The sequence below is a fragment of the Hyperolius riggenbachi genome, chromosome 3, assembly GCF_040937935.1.
Source record: "Hyperolius riggenbachi isolate aHypRig1 chromosome 3, aHypRig1.pri, whole genome shotgun sequence".
NCBI classification, from domain to species: Eukaryota; Metazoa; Chordata; class Amphibia; order Anura; family Hyperoliidae; genus Hyperolius; species Hyperolius riggenbachi.
Window position 1 is genome coordinate 127,671,884 of NC_090648.1, and position 18,074 is coordinate 127,689,957.

The 18,074-nt window shown below is 45.9% G+C and overlaps 1 protein-coding gene across 2 annotated transcripts in view; it reads left to right on the forward strand.

Annotated features, from left to right (window-relative positions):
* The first annotated feature begins 16,802 nt into the window (after positions 1-16,802).
* Positions 16,803-18,074, forward strand: part of MXD1 (MAX dimerization protein 1) — a 43,111-nt gene continuing 41,839 nt past the window's right edge. For both annotated transcript variants that reach the window (XM_068274916.1, XM_068274915.1), the window contains exon 1: positions 16,803-17,081. In XM_068274916.1, the coding sequence (XP_068131017.1) occupies positions 17,009-17,081 (73 nt within the window). In that variant the 5' untranslated portion in view covers positions 16,803-17,008. The remainder of the gene's footprint in view (positions 17,082-18,074) is intronic.

Below are 18,074 nucleotides of genomic sequence, written 5' to 3' on the forward strand. Positions count from 1 at the left end.
GGAAGGCTGTTTAGTGTATTGCACATCAATATCGTAGAGTCCATGTGGAAGCTGATCTCCTGGTCTCTGACTTAGAATCTAGCAGGTATGCCACTAGGTTTACTATAAAGCAGTTCATAACTTGTTTTTCCAGCTATGTGGTCTATCTCCTTGTATGTGAATGTAATAAGCAGTACATAGGAAGGACCACTAGACCCCTAGAGAAGAGGTTGTATGAACATATATACAGTATAAAGAATGGTTTGAAGAACCATAGGTTATCCGCACACTTTGCAGGCTGTCATAATTGTAATCCTAAAAATCTAAAGGTTATCCCTATTGAAAAGTTGAGACCCCATTGGAAGAGGGTCCAACAAATTTTAAGGAATATTTAAAAAAAAGAGATGAAGTGGACATTTAGCATGGAATGTATGTCACCAGATGGTCTTATCACCTGTTTTTCAACTAATGATTGATGGGGGTGTATAGGGTTAATGATGTGTTTTATTGGCTGACAGTAATGCAATGAGGTTTTTATTATTTTAATAATTTTAGAAATTGTATGTATTTTGATTAATTTGCACATATCATAAAAGGATATGGAACTCAATTTATTAGTGGTGAGGTCCCGCTGTTTTCTTGGTCAATTGGGAAGGTGGCAATAGGGGGCACTGGTGTGTTTTGTGGATGGTTTAATATTATGGAATGGAGTGTAGTTTGACCCATGGGAGGAGGCATGATATATCATTGGAGTGGTAATAAAAGTTAATGGGGATGTGAGTGGGGTATTGTATTGGTGGCGGTGGTATATGTGCACTTATGCATTTACCAATACAAAGTGTACTTCATAGAGGGATAATGCTTGTATTGTAACTAATATTGGACCTGAATATGAGCAAGGATTTAGTGGACACGGGTGCAACATGTGTACTGTGTTAGGACATAGTAATATGAGGAGCACTGTCAGCACTATGGGGTGTTGCAGGCATTAGTATTGGTTATCTGAAGGGAACTTTGTGCACTTTTGCATCTTGATTGCTATGAGTTCAGATCATCAAAGGCATCTGTGCATTTTGGTGGTGGGGGTAATTATTTGTAAGTATGGCGGTTAAAATCTCAGAAGAGGGTGGGTCAGGTGATCTGTCCCTACTGGGAGAGACTGTCTGCTGCCTCCCAGAACCTATATTATGGGTGAGGATGGTATACCTCCAATACGATTGCACTGTCGTTTCAGCAGGAAACTGAGCTAGGGAACCCAGCTACCCAGTTATTTAAAATGTTTATTGATAATAGTGCAGATTTACAATGCACAAATCTTTGTGCATTGCTACTTCATGCAAAACGACTATCATGTGCATTAAACATGGGAAGATGAATTGGGATGTAAATGTTCTGGGGCAGGGAATGCTGTGCTGTGTTTCTTGGCGTACTGCAGGCTAGCCCCTTAAATTTAAGTTAAATAAGGAAACCGAAGCTGATGTGGATGTGTACAATGAGAATATTTGTTCATGGTCAACACTGATAATGTTTATTTATAACACCTATCTATGGGAAGAATGTATGTGTTGGACATGTTTAGTAGCCAGTTGCTGATGTATTCCATACACACTGAAAGACACTGTTGTTTGTTGTTAGCGACAGAGTCTAAGGATGGAGACTTGCTTTTTGTTCGGGGAATGCCTGTTCTTTCATTGTAGGACCGTGATCCAGGGAATTGATCCAATGACCTGTGTGAGGTTAGGAAGGAATTTTTCTTCCTGTGAGGCTAAACTGACCACAGCTGTCTAGACTAGAGGGTGTAGGTTTGCTGTTCTCTAAACCAAAATTTGAAAGCTGGGTGTGTGTATTTTATTGTCGTGTTTTAATCCCAGGCATGACAAAAATGATGCTGCCAGAATGCAAACTCTCAGGTCCTGCTAAATCAGAATTTACTTTTAAGTAATACTGAAGCGCAAAAAATATTATTGCATATTATACTATACTATATTATTGCAAAGAGTACAGATGTACAAGACTGTGTAAGTTGCTTAGACTTCCGAAGTCCCCTCGGCGTGCAATGAGAACGAAGGAACCAGCGCAGCACCAGGGCAACCGGGAGAGGAGAGGGATGGCTCATTAGGACCGAGCCTTCCCTCTCCTTAGGTGAGTATCTGTCTTTATTTATTTTTGTAACAGGGGTTACATTAGCTTTAAATACAATGGGCTCTATTCACAAAACTTCTCATAAATACCTTATTTATCACCTAATTGATAAAAATAACCTTTCAGCACATTTTACAAGCAAAATAATCACTCAAAATAAGTTGTTCCTGATTAACTTCATTTCAATATACCGTATTTTTCGGACCATAAGACGCACTTTTTCTCCTCCAAAAATGGAGGGAAAAAGTCACTGCGTCTAATGGTCCGAATGTAACAATTTTGCCCGGGTATGTGTCCCCTTTCCTGAGTCCCCGGCTGCTGTCCCGTGTCAGCCCTTCTGTCCCGTGTTCCCTCCACTGTCCCTGTGTCTCTACAGGCATTCCACCACGTAGTTCGTGTAGGCTGTGGCAGCCATGGCCCCCGGGGTAATGTGCGGCTCACGAGAGGGACAAGTTTTACCTGGCCAGAGGGAGAAGCCATCCATATCCCTCAGCTGCAGCGATCGTATACAGCAATAACATCCCGCACCGATAACAGGTCGCACCTATGCGAGAGGGGAGTGAGCGGCAGGGCATCCCAGCTGATCGGCAGGCTGCGCCTTACAGCATAGTGGGGGAATACGGCAGGAATGAGTAGCGGTAAGCGTCCATCGGAAACCCGCTCGGAGGTCTGTGCACGCTACCATAGCGTCTCTCTCATCACTTCCGCTTATGTCACTAAACCGGAAGTGATGAGAGAGACGCTATGGTAGCGTGCACAGACCTCCGAGCGGGTTTCCGATGGACGCTTACCGCTACTCATTCCTGCCGTATTCCCCCACTATGCTGTAAGGCGCAGCCTGCCGATCAGCTGAGATGCCCTGCCGCTCACTCCCCTCTCGCATAGGTGCGACCTGTTATCGGTGCGGGATGTTATTGCTGTATACGATCGCTGCAGCTGAGGGATATGGATGGCTTCTCCCTCTGGCCAGGTAAAACTTGTCCCTCTCGTGAGCCGCACATTACCCCGGGGGCCATGGCTGCCACAGCCTACACGAACTACGTGGTGGAATGCCTGTAGAGACACAAGGACAGTGGAGGGAACACAGGAACAGACAGGGTGTCACTTACTGGAGGGCGACAGGGTGTCATGTGCTGGGCGGATAGGGTGTGTGTGTCATATCATATACTGGGGTGGGGGACAGGGGTGTCATGTGCTGGGGGGGGCAGGTGCTGTTTTTACAGGGGAAGGGAGGTTAGATTGGTGGGGGTGGGGGCAGGCACCATTTCAGTGTTTGTCATAGGTGCCATATAACCCAGACACACCACTGCACACAAGACTAAGGACAGGGGACACACAGGACTCAAGACAGAGGATAGGGGACACAAGAGACATGGGGCAGAGAAGGACAGGAGACAGAGGAGCACATATTAGGACACTGGGGGCACGAATATGGTCACAAAGGGTACAAGGGGACAGAGGGACATAATAATTGAGGGGGGAGAAGATACTCAAGATGCCCCTGTACCATGGACGCACCAGGTTTGGTATATATTTTTTTTCCCCTGGTTTTTGTCCTCTAAACCTGGGTGCGTCTTATGGTCCGGAGCGTCCTATGGTCCGAAAAATACGGTACTTTTCTTACCTTAATGATATCATATTTTTGCTCTTCGGAGACTTAAGAATGTAACATAGATAAGGTGAACACAGAGGAAAGAAAACAGGTGAAAAAGCATTGTGAATCATGCCCAATGTAGGTCTAAGTCATTCATACTTTCGTGAATTCAAATTGTCCATTTAGGTAGCAACGCTGATTGACAATTTCACATGCTGTTGTCCAAATGGAAAGGACAACAGGTTGAAATTATAGGCACTCCAATAAAGGAGTGGTTCTGCAGGTGGGGAACACAGACCACTTCTCAGGTCCTATGCTTTCTGGCTGATGTTTTGGTCACTTTTGAATGCTGGTGGTGCTTTCACTCTAGTGGCAGCATGAGATGGAGTCTACAACCCACACAAGTGGCTCAGGTAGTGCAGATCATTCAGGATGACACATCAATGGGAGCTGTGGCAAGAAGGTTTGCTGTATCTGTCAGCGTAGTGTCCAGTGCATGGAGGCGCTACCAGGAGACAGGCCAGTACATCAGGAGATGTAGAGGAGGGCAACTACCCAGCAGCAGAACTCTATGAGGGTGGTATGAGGGCCCGATGTCCACAGGTGGGGGTTGTGCTTACAACCCAACACTGTGCAGGAGGTTTGGCATTTGCCAGAGAATACCAAAATTGGCAAATTCCTGGTTCTCGGCGCTTCACAAATTAAAGTCTGTTCACACAGAGTGTGTGACAGTCTGGAAACGCTGTTGAGAACGTTCTGCTGCCTGCAACATCCTCCAGCTTGACTAGTTTGATAGTGGGTCAGTAATGGTATTGGGTGGCATTTCTTTAAAGGCTGCAAAGCCCTCCATGTGCTCGCCAGAGGTATCCTGATTGCCATTTGATACCGAGATGAGATCCTCAGTACCTTGTGAGATTATATGCTGGTGCGGTTGGCCCTGGGTTCCTCCTAATGCAAGACAATGCTAAACCTCATGTGGCAGGAGCGTGGCAGCAGTTCCTACAAGATGAAGGCATTGATGCAATGAACTGGCCTGACACTGTGTCGGGCATACCGCTCGCTCACCTCAGCAATCCCCCAGGATTAATCCAACAGATTGCATGGCTGCAAAAGGCTTAGCTAGCACTAGGCTAGCTCGTATAGGTAGCCAGCACCTCCCGATCCAGCCACTTAACACATTACCCAGCCTGGCTCCAGCGATCGATGCAGCCGATCTCTCTCTCTATGGGGAGGATCGGGTCTGCGCATGAGGTCGGTGACGTCTTGTACGATCCTCCCCATAGAGAAGACCGGAGCTGTGCGGGGAGGCTGTGATGATCGCTGGAGCCAGGCTGGGTAATGTATAAGCGGCTGGATTGGGGGGTGCTGGCTACCTATACTAGCTAGCCTAGTACTAGCTAAGCTTTTTGCAGCCATGCAATCTGTTGGATTAATCCTGGGGACCCAAAAGCTGTAAAACCTGAACAGCGTAACACTCAGGTGGTCAACCAGAACTGAATCCAGCTGAACACATCTGGGACATCATGTCTCGCTCCATTCACCAACGCCACTGTACACTACAGACTGTACAGGAGTTGGTGGATGCTTTAGTCCAGGTCTGGAAGGAGATCTCTCTGGAGACCATCCGCAACCTCATCCAGAGCATGCACAGGCGTAGGGGTTACACAGGAATGTGGAGGCCACACACACTGCTGTGCCTCATTTTGCCTTATTTTAAAGCGGAACTGAAATATAATAATAAAAAAAAATCTTTCACTTACCTGGGGCTTCTGCCAGCACCCTGCAGCCTCCTTAAGCTTGTGCTGTCTCTGAACGGTCCACCCGTCTCCCACAAGGGCTCCGTTTCTTGGCCTCAGACTTACAAGTCAATGGCCACTGCGCCTCTGCGGCCCTGGCCACGTGCGTCTTCATTCGTGCTTAGCCAGGGCCAGGCGCAGTGGGCGGCGACTTGCGGTCAATAAACGGAGTCGCAATGGGGGACCGTAGAATCGTTCAGAGATGGCACAAGGAGGCTGCAGGGGGCTGGCAGAAGCCCCAGGTAAGTGAGGTTTTGTTGTTGTTGTTTTTTAATCATATTTAAGTTGTTTTAAGGACGTTACATCAAAGTTGGATCAGCATGTAGTGGTTTTTTTTTTCCGCTTTAATTTTGAGTGTGATTCCAAATCCAGACCTCCCATGGGTTGATAAATTTGATTTCCATTGATAATGTTTGTGATTTTGTTGTCAGCACATTCAACTATGTAAAGAACAAAGTATTTAATACGAATATTTCATTCATTCAGATCTAGGATGTCTTATTTTTCTGTTCTCTTTATTTTTTTGAGCAGTGGATTTGGGGGCTTTGATATTTTTCCCAGCTGACACAAATTTGGTTGCAGTTGCAGAATGAAAATGGACCAGTCACGTGCAGTTGCAACACACGTTAAAATGGTCAAATTGCAATTTACATCATCTTGGAATAATTTGCATACCATTGAGCTTTTCTAGTGCTAATCACTGTATACCAGAAACACCCTTCGGCCTTGTTCACATTGCGTTACGCTCGTGTGTCCGTCCGTGGTGGGCTTTTTTTTAGGTGTTTTTTTTTCCCAATACCCGATGCTTGGGTGGGTGATTCATTTTTTGTGGTTAGCGGTTTCTCATGCATTTTGGTTATTCACTTCCTGATGCAAGTTAGGAAGTGAACTCTTTGATCCGGAAAGGAATAAATACAATGTATTTATACTTAAACTCGAACACAATCGCTCCGCAAATCGGTTTTGTGAGCATTTTGCGTTTTTTTCTATACCTTTCATTGAGGCGAAATCGCGTCACAAAAGGCTCAAGTACCGCTTTACAAAGCGGAACGCAAACGAGCCGCTTTATATGTGAACTATCTCATACAGAATCATTGTGTAAACACTTTCAGAGCGATTTTGAAAAATCGTCCGCACTTAAAAAATAACAAAAACGCATGCAGTGTGAACAAGCCCTTCAAGAATTGTTTTTTTAAGTGCGTACACACCTCTTGATTTTATGTTGCCTGTCTGGGATCTGGACCCAGTCCCCTAGGGCAACCTCACTGGTCAGCCTGTACAGACCGCTACATGTCCGCTATGTAGCGACGATGCAATCTGTTGCTATACCGGGTTAAACGAAGCAGCGCATGCGTGACGTCACACAGTGGGCGGGGGAGTGGTGCAGACAATGCGCTCGGCCTTTGCAGGGGTGAATTGATCTGCCTGGCTGCCTGCTTGTGGGTTAAGGGGTGGTGGCCACTGTACACGCGCAATGCTCAGGTGATTGTCATTGCCTGCCTTAGTCAGGCATGTGTAAGGAGGATTTGGAGATACACTGATCCTAGCCATAAATATAGGCAGGGATTGCACTTAATTCTGCAGAGTCTTGAGTCGACAGACAATGGATTCTTTGCACACGTCAGTTGGCAGTCAGCTGACAGCCGCTCTTGGAAACTACACGCGATGTGCGAAAAAAGCAACAAAACATTTTTCTTCTCTGTATGCAGAAAAATGCACATTCTAACACTTGACTGCAAATGTCCCATCTTTAGCATTAGTGCACATTTTTATTCCCCAGGCGTGACTGCTGCCTAAGGGCTCATTTCCATTTAGCGCGCTTTCAGCCGTGCCTATGAAAACGCGATTGCAGGAACAGCAGACAGTGCATAGACTGCACTGTCTGCTGTTTTCATACATGTGCTGCAATTCACCACTGAATCACAGCGCATGGTTGCCTGCATTTTGGGGCGATTGCATCTGTGATACCATTCAGTATAATGAATGGGATCGCAAGCGCCGCTCCCGGGAGTCATGTGCAACACAGAGCCGCACTAAGCGTTGTATAATGGAAATGAGCCCTTATTCTGCCCAGTTTCCCTGCAATCAACTCAGCATGGTAAAGAATAAACGGTTTATTTGTTCCCTAACCCCTATCCTAACAGATTTTATTGTAATGAAATAAGCAGTTATTCAATTCGTTTATTACTGGTTTTAATTTTGTGGTTTATCTCAATGTATATTTCAATAATGCATAACGGATTACTGGAAAAACAAGGAAGTTATTATTTTTTTTTTTATTTACATCATAAACTGCATCCATAACGTTTTCTCTGCTTTATCCAAAATAATATAGGAGTATATTCTCAGAGATGAATCTGATTTTACTGCCCATGTTCAAAGCCTGGATGGTACCTTTCTAGAGACAGGAGTGTGGAATGCTGGCACAACTCATGGCAAACGCACCCGATAAGCAAGTATGGCAGAAGAAGTGGTGCTTGTGGGAGGGAGTAGGGACTATCCATCAGACTATCGATTATCGATTATTGATTTGCACAGCCTAGACGCTGTTAGCAGCCGCGCTCTGAAATACACCTTTCCTGCGTTACCTATGCACTAATAACAAGCAGGAGGTTATTGCAGCATTATTATCACAAAGCACAACGCTATAGAGATGACGACGTGTTTTCCAGCGCTTCTCACTGCAGTAGTTCATGTTTTCAATCACGTGGCGCTAGAGCCATGTCCCCCCGTCACGTGACCTGTCAGCCAACCACATTACGTAATGCGTTCTATTTCCAGAGACAATGCTGGGCTACGTCACGGAGGGGGTCCCTGCTGTGACTGACAGGTGCGCTCCAGCGGTGACGTCACCGGTTCCCACTCTTCTGCATAGCAGCAGCTTCCTGAGACCCTATCGCTGCATGAGCTGCGTGCATCCTCGTGTTCTGGGCATTCACACACCTTGTCTTCCGACATAGGCTTAGCAACTTACGGAAACAAATCCTTCTGCTTGTCTGGGAACCTTTTTTTATGAATGCATGTTATGCACGAGATAGGAGCCTGTTTTTAATGCCATGTTTAATTTATGAAAAACAATGCTATTTTGGTGAATGGAAATGAGAGATGCTCAATGAGATGCCAACAAACTTTGGCTTGCATGCAAATCTTAGCAAACTGTATGCCGCTTGGAGTTAGCTTCTCAGATGAACTTCCTGCTGATCTTTATTGGCCCAGTTCCAAACTCTGCATATATATATATATATATATATATATATATATATATATATATATATATATATATATATATATATTAGGCAGCAAAGTGGAATTATTAGTTTCTAACTGATCATCTCTACCAGCAATCTGCTTGCTGGTTAACCCCTTGCATACCAGCACTCCCTGGCCCTTAAAGAAGATCTCCATCCTAAAATCCTGCAGCGCTGATGTAACGAAAAGTTATAGTTACCTGAGTCCCACGCGGAGAAAACATGCCCGGCTGTTAACTGCAGTAAATAGCTTGGTGTGTTTCTCAGATGAAAGAGGGGAGGCAGGGCCACACACGGGAAGTGGAGTGATGCTGGGTCTTTCGGATGGCTTTGTGGGACAAGACTCCGCAAGTAACTATAATTTCTCGCTACAGCAGCGCTGCAGGATTTTTTAAGGACGTAGATCCTCTTTAAGGACTAGAGCCTGCTGTTAGCACACAACGGCACCTCCCGATGAATCACCATAAATACCGGCCTATCTCACAGGTCACGCCATTCTGCCATTGCTGCAGGCTCCTCTTTCTGTCGCCGCCATGACGCCACTTTTATTGGCTCCTGACCCTGTCTATCAATGTGAGCCAATGCGTTTGCCCCTGTGCCCTATTTATACTTGCCTGGGGCTTCCCTCACCGTCCTGTTTGGCCCCTCTGTTTTGCAGCTATGAGTCCCAGTAATGCGGGCGGTCGCAGGCTTCTGCGCATGCATGGCTTGGTCACACACGCACCCCTCATCGTGCTCCCACAGCTTGGAGAGCTCTGCGCCTGGGATTACTTGGATATTAAAATAACCGATAATGATACAAACTTGATTGTACAATTCTACCTTTTCTCTGTAATATGAGGGACTATTTGAAGTATCTATGCAAATTCTATTCTCTCAGTTTAACCTTCTACTACATAGAGTTGGTAAGGTTGATAGTATCATTAGTGGACACTTTTACGGTGGCCGTACATCCATTGATTTTTCAGCCCGATCGACCACTCTGATTCAATAACTTTATCAAATTGGATGAAAATTGATGCCACAACAAGCATGCCTGATCGACGATTCAACGGATTTTAGTCTGAAATCGGTTGAATGTCCTGATCGAGCATGCTGGAAAATCTCAGATCGACGCGGTGGACTGCATGTGGAGTGGTAACGGCATGCAATATCATGACGAACCTGATGGAACCCCCAGCTGCTGTCTCCCAAAGGTAAATGTGCCCGTGCAATCAGATCTCACCTGCCCAGCTGCCGTGACTGCCCACCAGCTTTTGGTCTCTTTCACTGCTTCTCCGCCCCCCAGGCACGTGTGTGTGACGTGCTATATGCGGCCACCACATGGTCACTGCTTGTAAAGCGGGGGTCACGGGGAAGCAGCAGGTGAGACCAGGGGCAGCTGGACAGTCGCGGTAGCTGCACAGGTGAAATTTGAATGCATGGGCACATTAACATCTGGGGAGATGGCGGCTGAGGTGGCGTCACAAGGCTGATTCCCAAAAGGTTTCATGTTAAAATCGTTTGAGAATTGGCCTGCCGTATATGGGCAGCCAACAACTCTCTCTCTCTGATCTGATTCGATCAGAGAGAGATCTGCCTTTTGGTCGATTTGCCCATCGTTTGGGCTGTCATATCTCATGTCTGTATGCATCTTATAGTCTGTGATCCTGTTCATAGGAAAAGTTTGTTTGAAGGTATAGCAAAGCTAAGAGGATGCAGCATATACCAGGTGCCATAGCAGTAAATATCCATCTCACATGCTGGTGTTCAGTAAAGTGCAGGATGGGACTTCATCTGTCATCTCAATGGACATGCCAGAACATGTCTGAACGGATCCTATAGTTTACATATACAGTAGTTAACATAGGATCCTTTAAAATGTCTGTCTATCTGCTGTGGTCCATTCTGGAAATGGTCTAATTTACTGCCTAGGCTACTGCCTAGCCTTATGTCCATGCAGCACGGTGGAGTAGTGGTTAGCACTTTCGCCTTGCAACGTTGGGTCCCCGGTTCGATTCCCAGCCAGGTCAACATCTGCAAGGAGTTTGTATGTTCTCCCCATGTCTGTGGGTTTCCTCCGGGTGCTCCGGTTTTCTCCCACATCCCAAAAACATACAGATAAGTTAATTGGCTTCCCCCTAAAATTGGCCCTAGACTATGATACATATACTACTACACAATACATACATAGACCTATGACTATGGTAGGGACTAGATTGTGAGCTCCTTGAGGGACAGTTAGTAACAAGACTATATACTCTGTACAGCGCTGCGTAAGATGTAGGCGCTATATAAATAATAATAATAATAATGCAAACTGTCCACCACAATGGCCAACATCAGCTATTACAGTCATCCAAACTATCATGTCTATAGTCACAGCCAGCAATGTTTGAAGCTGTTTCCATCCCGTTGAAGAATGTGAAGTGTGAACTATCTCCCATTCAGTTGTATACAGACTGTTCTATTAAAGGACATCTGAAGTGAGAAGGATATGGAGGCTGCTATATGTATTTCCTTTTAAACTATACCAGTTGCCTGGCTGTTTTGCTGATCCTCTGATACAATTAACCACAGATCCTGAACAAGCATACAGCAGATCAGGTGTTCCTGACATTATTGCAAGATCTGACAAGATTAGCCACATGCTTGCTTCTGGTGTAATTCAGACACTGCTGCAGCCAAAGAGACCAGCAGGGCTGCCAGGGAACTGGTATTGCTTATCAGGAAATAAATATGGCAGCCTCCATATCCCTCTTACTTCAGTTGTCCTTTAAAACCTCTGCCAGGATTCTCATCAGAGCTCCAGTACCACAAGAAGTGCATGAGTTTGCTATTCTTGGTAGACAGAACCGTTTGCAAATTGTTATACAGCATTGTGACCTGCTGTCAGGCTGCATTCACAGTGGGGAGTTGCGTTCCCTGTTAGACTATGTTCACATTATAAATCACCAGCCCTATCGCAAACGTTGAGCGATTTATTGAGAGTTTTTTAAGCGCTTTTCCCTGCGCTTAGAAAATCGCTTTTCTAAGCACTTTTGCAGAGCAATTTGATCTGGAAAAGAATAAATACAATGTATTTATTCTTAAAATCACTATACAAAGCACTTTTTCAAGTTCTTTGCGATTTTCCTATACCTTCCATCGAGCCAAAGCGCTCAGAAAATGGTACATGTAGCGCGTTTGCGATTTTACTAAAATCGAAATGCTCACGTGAACACTCTCATAGGAAATCATTGCACAAGCGTTTTTAGGGTGATTTCAAAAACCGCCAGCGCGTAAAAATAAACGCAAACACTCATAGTGTGAACGAGCCGGCTCTACGCAGGGGCAAGAGGGGGCTGGGCCCCCTCAAATAAATCTTGTGCCCCCTCAAACAGGTGGGGTGGCAGCGGAGAGAGAAGAGGGAGCAATGGGCATGGCAGTGGGGAAGGGGGGGACGTATTCCCTCCTTCCCTCACCTTGGGGCTCTCTCTCTCGCTCCCTTCTCCAGATATGAGTGGCGGGCTGGCAGCAGAACACTTACTCTCTTCCCAGCGCAGGACAGAGATCTGTGCGCCACTACTCTGGTCTAGACTAGACCAGAGTAGTGGCGCATAGATCACTTCCTCTCTTCCCAGCGCGGGACAGAGCTCTGTCGCTGCTGACAGCCGCTCATATCTGGAGGGGGAGTTAGAGAGAGGGAGAGCCCCAAGGTGAGGGAAGGGGGGGGGGGGGGAGACGTCCCCCCTTCCCCTCCGCTGTGCCCATCGCTATTTCTTCTCTCCGCTGCCACCCCACTTTAGGACATCTATACACCTGCCTATACTGGGCCCTGGGAACACAGTAAGTCCTGGTTACATATACTGGGGACACCTATACACCTGGCTACATATACTGGGGACACCTATACATCTGGCTATAATATTGGGGACACCTATAGACCTGGCTACATATACTGGGGACAACTATACACCTGACTACATATACTGGGGACACCTATACACCTGGCTATAATACTGGGGACACCTATAGACCTGGCTACATATACTGGGGACAGCTATACACCTGACTACATATACTGGGGACACCTATACACCTGGCTACATATACTGGGGGCACCTATACACCTGACTACATATACTGGAGACACCTATACACCTGGCTACATATACTGGGGGCACCTATACCCCTGGCTACATATACTGGGGACAGCTATACACCTGACTACATATACTGGGGACACCTATAGACCTGGCTACATATACTGGGGACACCTATAGACCTGGCTACATATACTGGGGACAGCTATACAGCTGACTACATATACTGGGGACAGCTATACAGCTGACTACATATACTGGGGACACCTATAGACCTGGCTACATATATTGGGGACACCTATACACCTGACTACATATACTGGGGACACTTATAGACCTGGCTACATATACTGGGGACAGCTATAAACCTGACTACATATACTGGGGACATCTATAGACCTGGCTACATATACTGGGGACATCTATAGACCTGGCTACATATACTGGGGACAGCTATACACCTGACTACATATACTGGGGACACCTATAGACCTGGCTACATATACTGGGGACACCTATAGACCTGGCTACATATACTAGGGACACCTATAGACCTGGCTACATATATTGGGGACACCCCAATATGTGCATTAACTGGTGAAACGCTTTCTCTCATCACATGCATTTACTGGTGAAATGCTGTCTTCTGTGCATTTACTGGTGAAAGGCTGTCTCTCATTACATGCATTTACTGGTGAAAGGCTGTCTGTCATTACGTGCATTTACTGTTGAAACGCTGTCTCTTATGTGCATTAAGTGGTGAAACACTGTCTTTTATTATGTGCATTTACTGGTGAAACACTGTCTCTCATTGCATGCATTTACTGGTGAAACGCGTTCTCTCATTACGTGCATTTACTGGGGAAACGCTGTCTGTCATTTGCATTTATTTCATATTTTTTATGTAACTACATTAGCTAGTATAACTACATTACAGTTAGCCCCGCCCACATGATGTCATGACCACGCCCATTTTTCTACGCCATTGCTTCGCGCGCCGCAAATTTCCTTGAACATGATGCCCCCTACCCATTTTTGTCTGCCCACTCATATGTGTCTGTCTAAAACCGGCTCTGCCCCTAAAACAGGACTGCGATGGAAGGGAAAAGTGGCACACTATGCATGCAGTGTGACGTATACAGACAGGGTCAGACTGGGCCACAGTAGTACAGTTTTTTCCCTCGGTGGGCCCCGCCTCCAGGTCTCTGGTGGGCCCCCCTCCTTGTCTGACAGAGGTCCAATTGCTGCCTGCAGCACAAAAATGTTCTTCTCAGTGCTGTAATCACTCATGCTGAGAACAGTGGCGTAGCTAAGCTGTAGACCTCGATGCAAATTTTACAATAGGGCCCCCCAGACCCCGCTGGGCCGATTTGCATAAATTTTTTTTTCCTACACGCAGCTAGCACTTTGCTAGCTGCGTGTAGTACGCGATCGCCGCCGATTCGCTACTACCTGCCGCGCCGAGCCGCCCTCTCCCCCCCCCCCCCCGCCCCAGACCCCTGCGCAGCCTGGCCAATCAGTGCCAGGCAGCGCTAAGGGGCGGATCGGGATTCCCTCTGACGTTACGACGTCCATGACGTCGGTGACGTCATCCCGCCCGGTCGCCGGGGAAGCCCTGCAGGAAATCCCGTTCTCAATGGGATTTCCTGCATACTCTGATCGCCGAAGGCGATCGGAGTGGGTGGGGGGATGCCGCCGCTCAGTGGCTATCATGTAGCGAGCCCAGGGCTTGCTACATCATTTAAAAAAAAAAATTTAAAAAAAGCGCGGCGCTGCCTCCTTGCCGGATTTTTTAGAACGGCAAGGAGGTTAATAAAGCGCTAATCGTGATTGCTCTGAATTGTGTAAGTGTGAGCAGTGATTTTACCACGCTAATTGCAGTAAAAATGCGCTACTATGCGCTACCATTTTGCGAATTATAGTGTAAATGGGCCCTAAAGGTTGCGTTTTGGTGCATATGCATTTTAGTGCATTTTCTGTGTGTTTGTGTTTTCCATTTTTTCCCGCACATACGTTTTGCGTGCATTTTAATATGTTTGCGGTTCGCATAACTAAAACGCATATGCGTTTTGCATGCTTTTTTTTGTGTTTTATGCAAATCGCTGGGAAGTCAACAGGAAGTGGTAGTACATCATCAAACTTGTTTTTTTTTTTTTAAATGCATGTAAAATCGCATGCAAAACGCACTAAAACTAGCCTCAAACACATTTTATTGTATTTTTCCATTTTTTTCCATTTCTCTTAATGAAATCACTGGCTACTGTAAAAACACAGCATACATTAAAACGCACACAAAACGCTTGCAGGGAATCATCTGCAGTTACCTCAGACACAAGAGTGATTGCTTCCTAAGGGCCACTGCCTCCAATCTCTCTTCTTTCCTTATCAAAAAGGCAAAGCTATATACACACTATACAACACACACAATACAAAAGTCATTGGAAATGTTCAACGATTGACAGATTTTACCTGATCGGATGACAATTGTTGCGACAAAAATGTAGCCAAATTATGACAAGCAGTGAATAAACTCAGACGACTGTTGCGCAGATATCGTGCAGTTACCCATGGCAAGATTGTGTTTGTCATTTTAAACAGATGAACGTTTGTTCCAGATGCCATTGTGTAACTATTGTTACATGAAAAAGCTGCAAACCGTTAAAGATGGCCAATTTACGACACTTGTTTGTTTCAAAAGACCGTCGTGAGGGAGCACATAGGAAATGATCGTTTAACGATGCCCAATTGCCCATATGTAGAGATCGTTAAACAATCTTTATGGTAAAGTCTGTGGAATGCCCCCGTCTCATTTAACAAATTTGATCTTTAGTGTAATGTTTGTCTGTCTTACAACGTCATTCACAGCATGTGACGTCGCTTAAAGAGAAACTATAACCAAGAATTGAACTTCATCCCAATCAGTAGCTGATACCCCCTTTCCCATGAAAAATCTTTTCCTTTTTACAAACGGATCATCAGGGAACTCTGCATGGCTGATATTGTGGTGAACCCCCCCCCACTGTATGATGTCAGGACCATGGTTCTGACATCACACTGTGGGAGCCTTGTTGCATTGTGGGAAATAACAGCTGTTTCCAACTGCCAAAAAAGCAAGCAGCATCTCCTTCCACTGACATCACCTGCCAGCAGTAAAAATGTCAACATGTGATAAATGTCACAATTTAAATCAGGGAGAGGAAAGATTTTACAATGGGCAAACACTGACTAAATCATTTATGTTTGTACAAATGAAGAACTTTTTTATTACATTATTTTAACTGGAGTTTCTCTTTAAGATCTTGCACGATAGATCGTTCGTTGGGACTTCCACAATCTATTGTTCTGTGTGTACTTAGTTAAGGTGACAAGCATAGATCACTAAGCTGGTACATTGTCTAGGATCTAGTTTCCCCTTTTATCAATTTGAATTGATAGCAGTGGGACTTATGTCCCTGTAAATTATAACATATGAATTCCACAGACTCCTTGTCTGTGTGCTGCAGGCAGCCTGGCATACAGATCAGTGGCAGGCAGGTGATCTTCCATCAGGTAGTTCTGAGCTCTGACCTGCCCCTCACACACATCAGCTAAGCCCATGACATCAGTATAACACCAGCACTGACATACAGGTTTCGTATCTACAGAAATGTAGGTGAACGAGCCACCTAATTAGTCAAAATAAATTCTATTTAGCGAAAGAGCTCGATGACGTCACTATCTCTGTGGATGGGACACTTTTCCCGGAGTGTGCCAATCATGTGCGAGAATGCAAATGGGCGTTCCTCCTGTTCTGTGGGCGTGCCCCTGTCAAACGATTTCCCAATCGGCGCTGGCGAGTGTTGACAGCAGTTCCTGCCCCCCCTTCGCCACTCTCTTATTGGTCTGTCCCATGTGCCATCTCAGCTAATGGGAAGTTAGAGGTGGGCTTCGTGCTGTAGCGGTGTGACCAATGGGGTGTCGCCACTGTGCCTGAAGGCGGGGCTGTTCAGGCGAGCAAGGGGCGTGTCTTGCAGAAGCCGATAAACAACAATCCCAGCAGCGCTTCCCGTGTTAGTGTCGGATAGTGAGACAGCGGGGCGCGTTAGCTTTCTGTAAACACTGCTAACATATAACAGCCGTGCCCCTCCTCCGCCGGTACACCGTGCCCTGTCGCCACCACTCTCCTCCCCCCCCCGGTGCTGGAAAATGGCGGCCTCGGTCTGTGTCAACATTCAAATGCTGCTGGAGGCGGCGGAGTATCTGGAGCGGAGGGAGAGAGGTGAGAGGGGGGGTCTGTGAGATGTCATGCTGGGGATCCGGGCCTCTCCTCTGCTGCAAGGACTGCTGGCTCTGGCTGTCTCACCTGCTGGGATTTGTAGTGCCTCAGCTCCAGCTGGAGGGACTGAACAGCTCACCCTTGGCTGACAGCAGCAGCCAGACTGCACAGGATCACCAGCACACTCTGTTATGTGGAAGAGAGGTGATGCCTCTTTTGGCTGTGTATGTAAGCCTGGTACACACATCCAAGTTTGATTGACCAACGTTACTACTTAGCATCCTAGAATGAGATCTAAACAAAGTCCTTGGTCCTTCAGGGGAATTGCGTGCATACATTCAGTTTTACCACCTCCTTAGTATAAGAGCTTACCTACACAATCCATTCAGTAGTGATTTATAGTCTGTTGGCCCTCATGCTACCTGGAAGTGGTGAAATTGGCCAGTGATTGTCTAATTGAAATTGGATGTGTATATTAAGCTTTCGTGAAGACAAGTTCCCTTCATCCTGCATGATGTGTCAATGTGGGGATGCAGCAAAATATTTTGAGCTAGCAAATAAAAGGCACCATCTACATCGTAATCTATTGTAAATCCACATGGTATGCAAAGCATTCTGCAGCCTGCAAGACTATATATTTTTCCTGGTGAGCAAAAAAAAAATAAAATAAAAACCGTCAAGTCGAATGTTAGATTCAATCCTTGGTATGTGACATAGTGTGATTGAGGTGATGCCAGTTATTGGCTAACAATGTATTTTGAGTGCAAGCTTTAGAATTCTGCAGCTAGCCCAGAGAAGGTGTCATCTAATCTCTATATCTGTGGTGTACCTGCATCAGTGTGTGGGTATTACAATGTGTACATATGTGCTTGTATGATCATCTCTTGTGTGCAGCAGTTTCAGCATTAGGGCCAGTGTAAACAGGCATTACATGTGAAAACAGATGAGATACAGCCAGGTGGAAGCATGGTATAATGACAAGAAAATAGGGAAGCA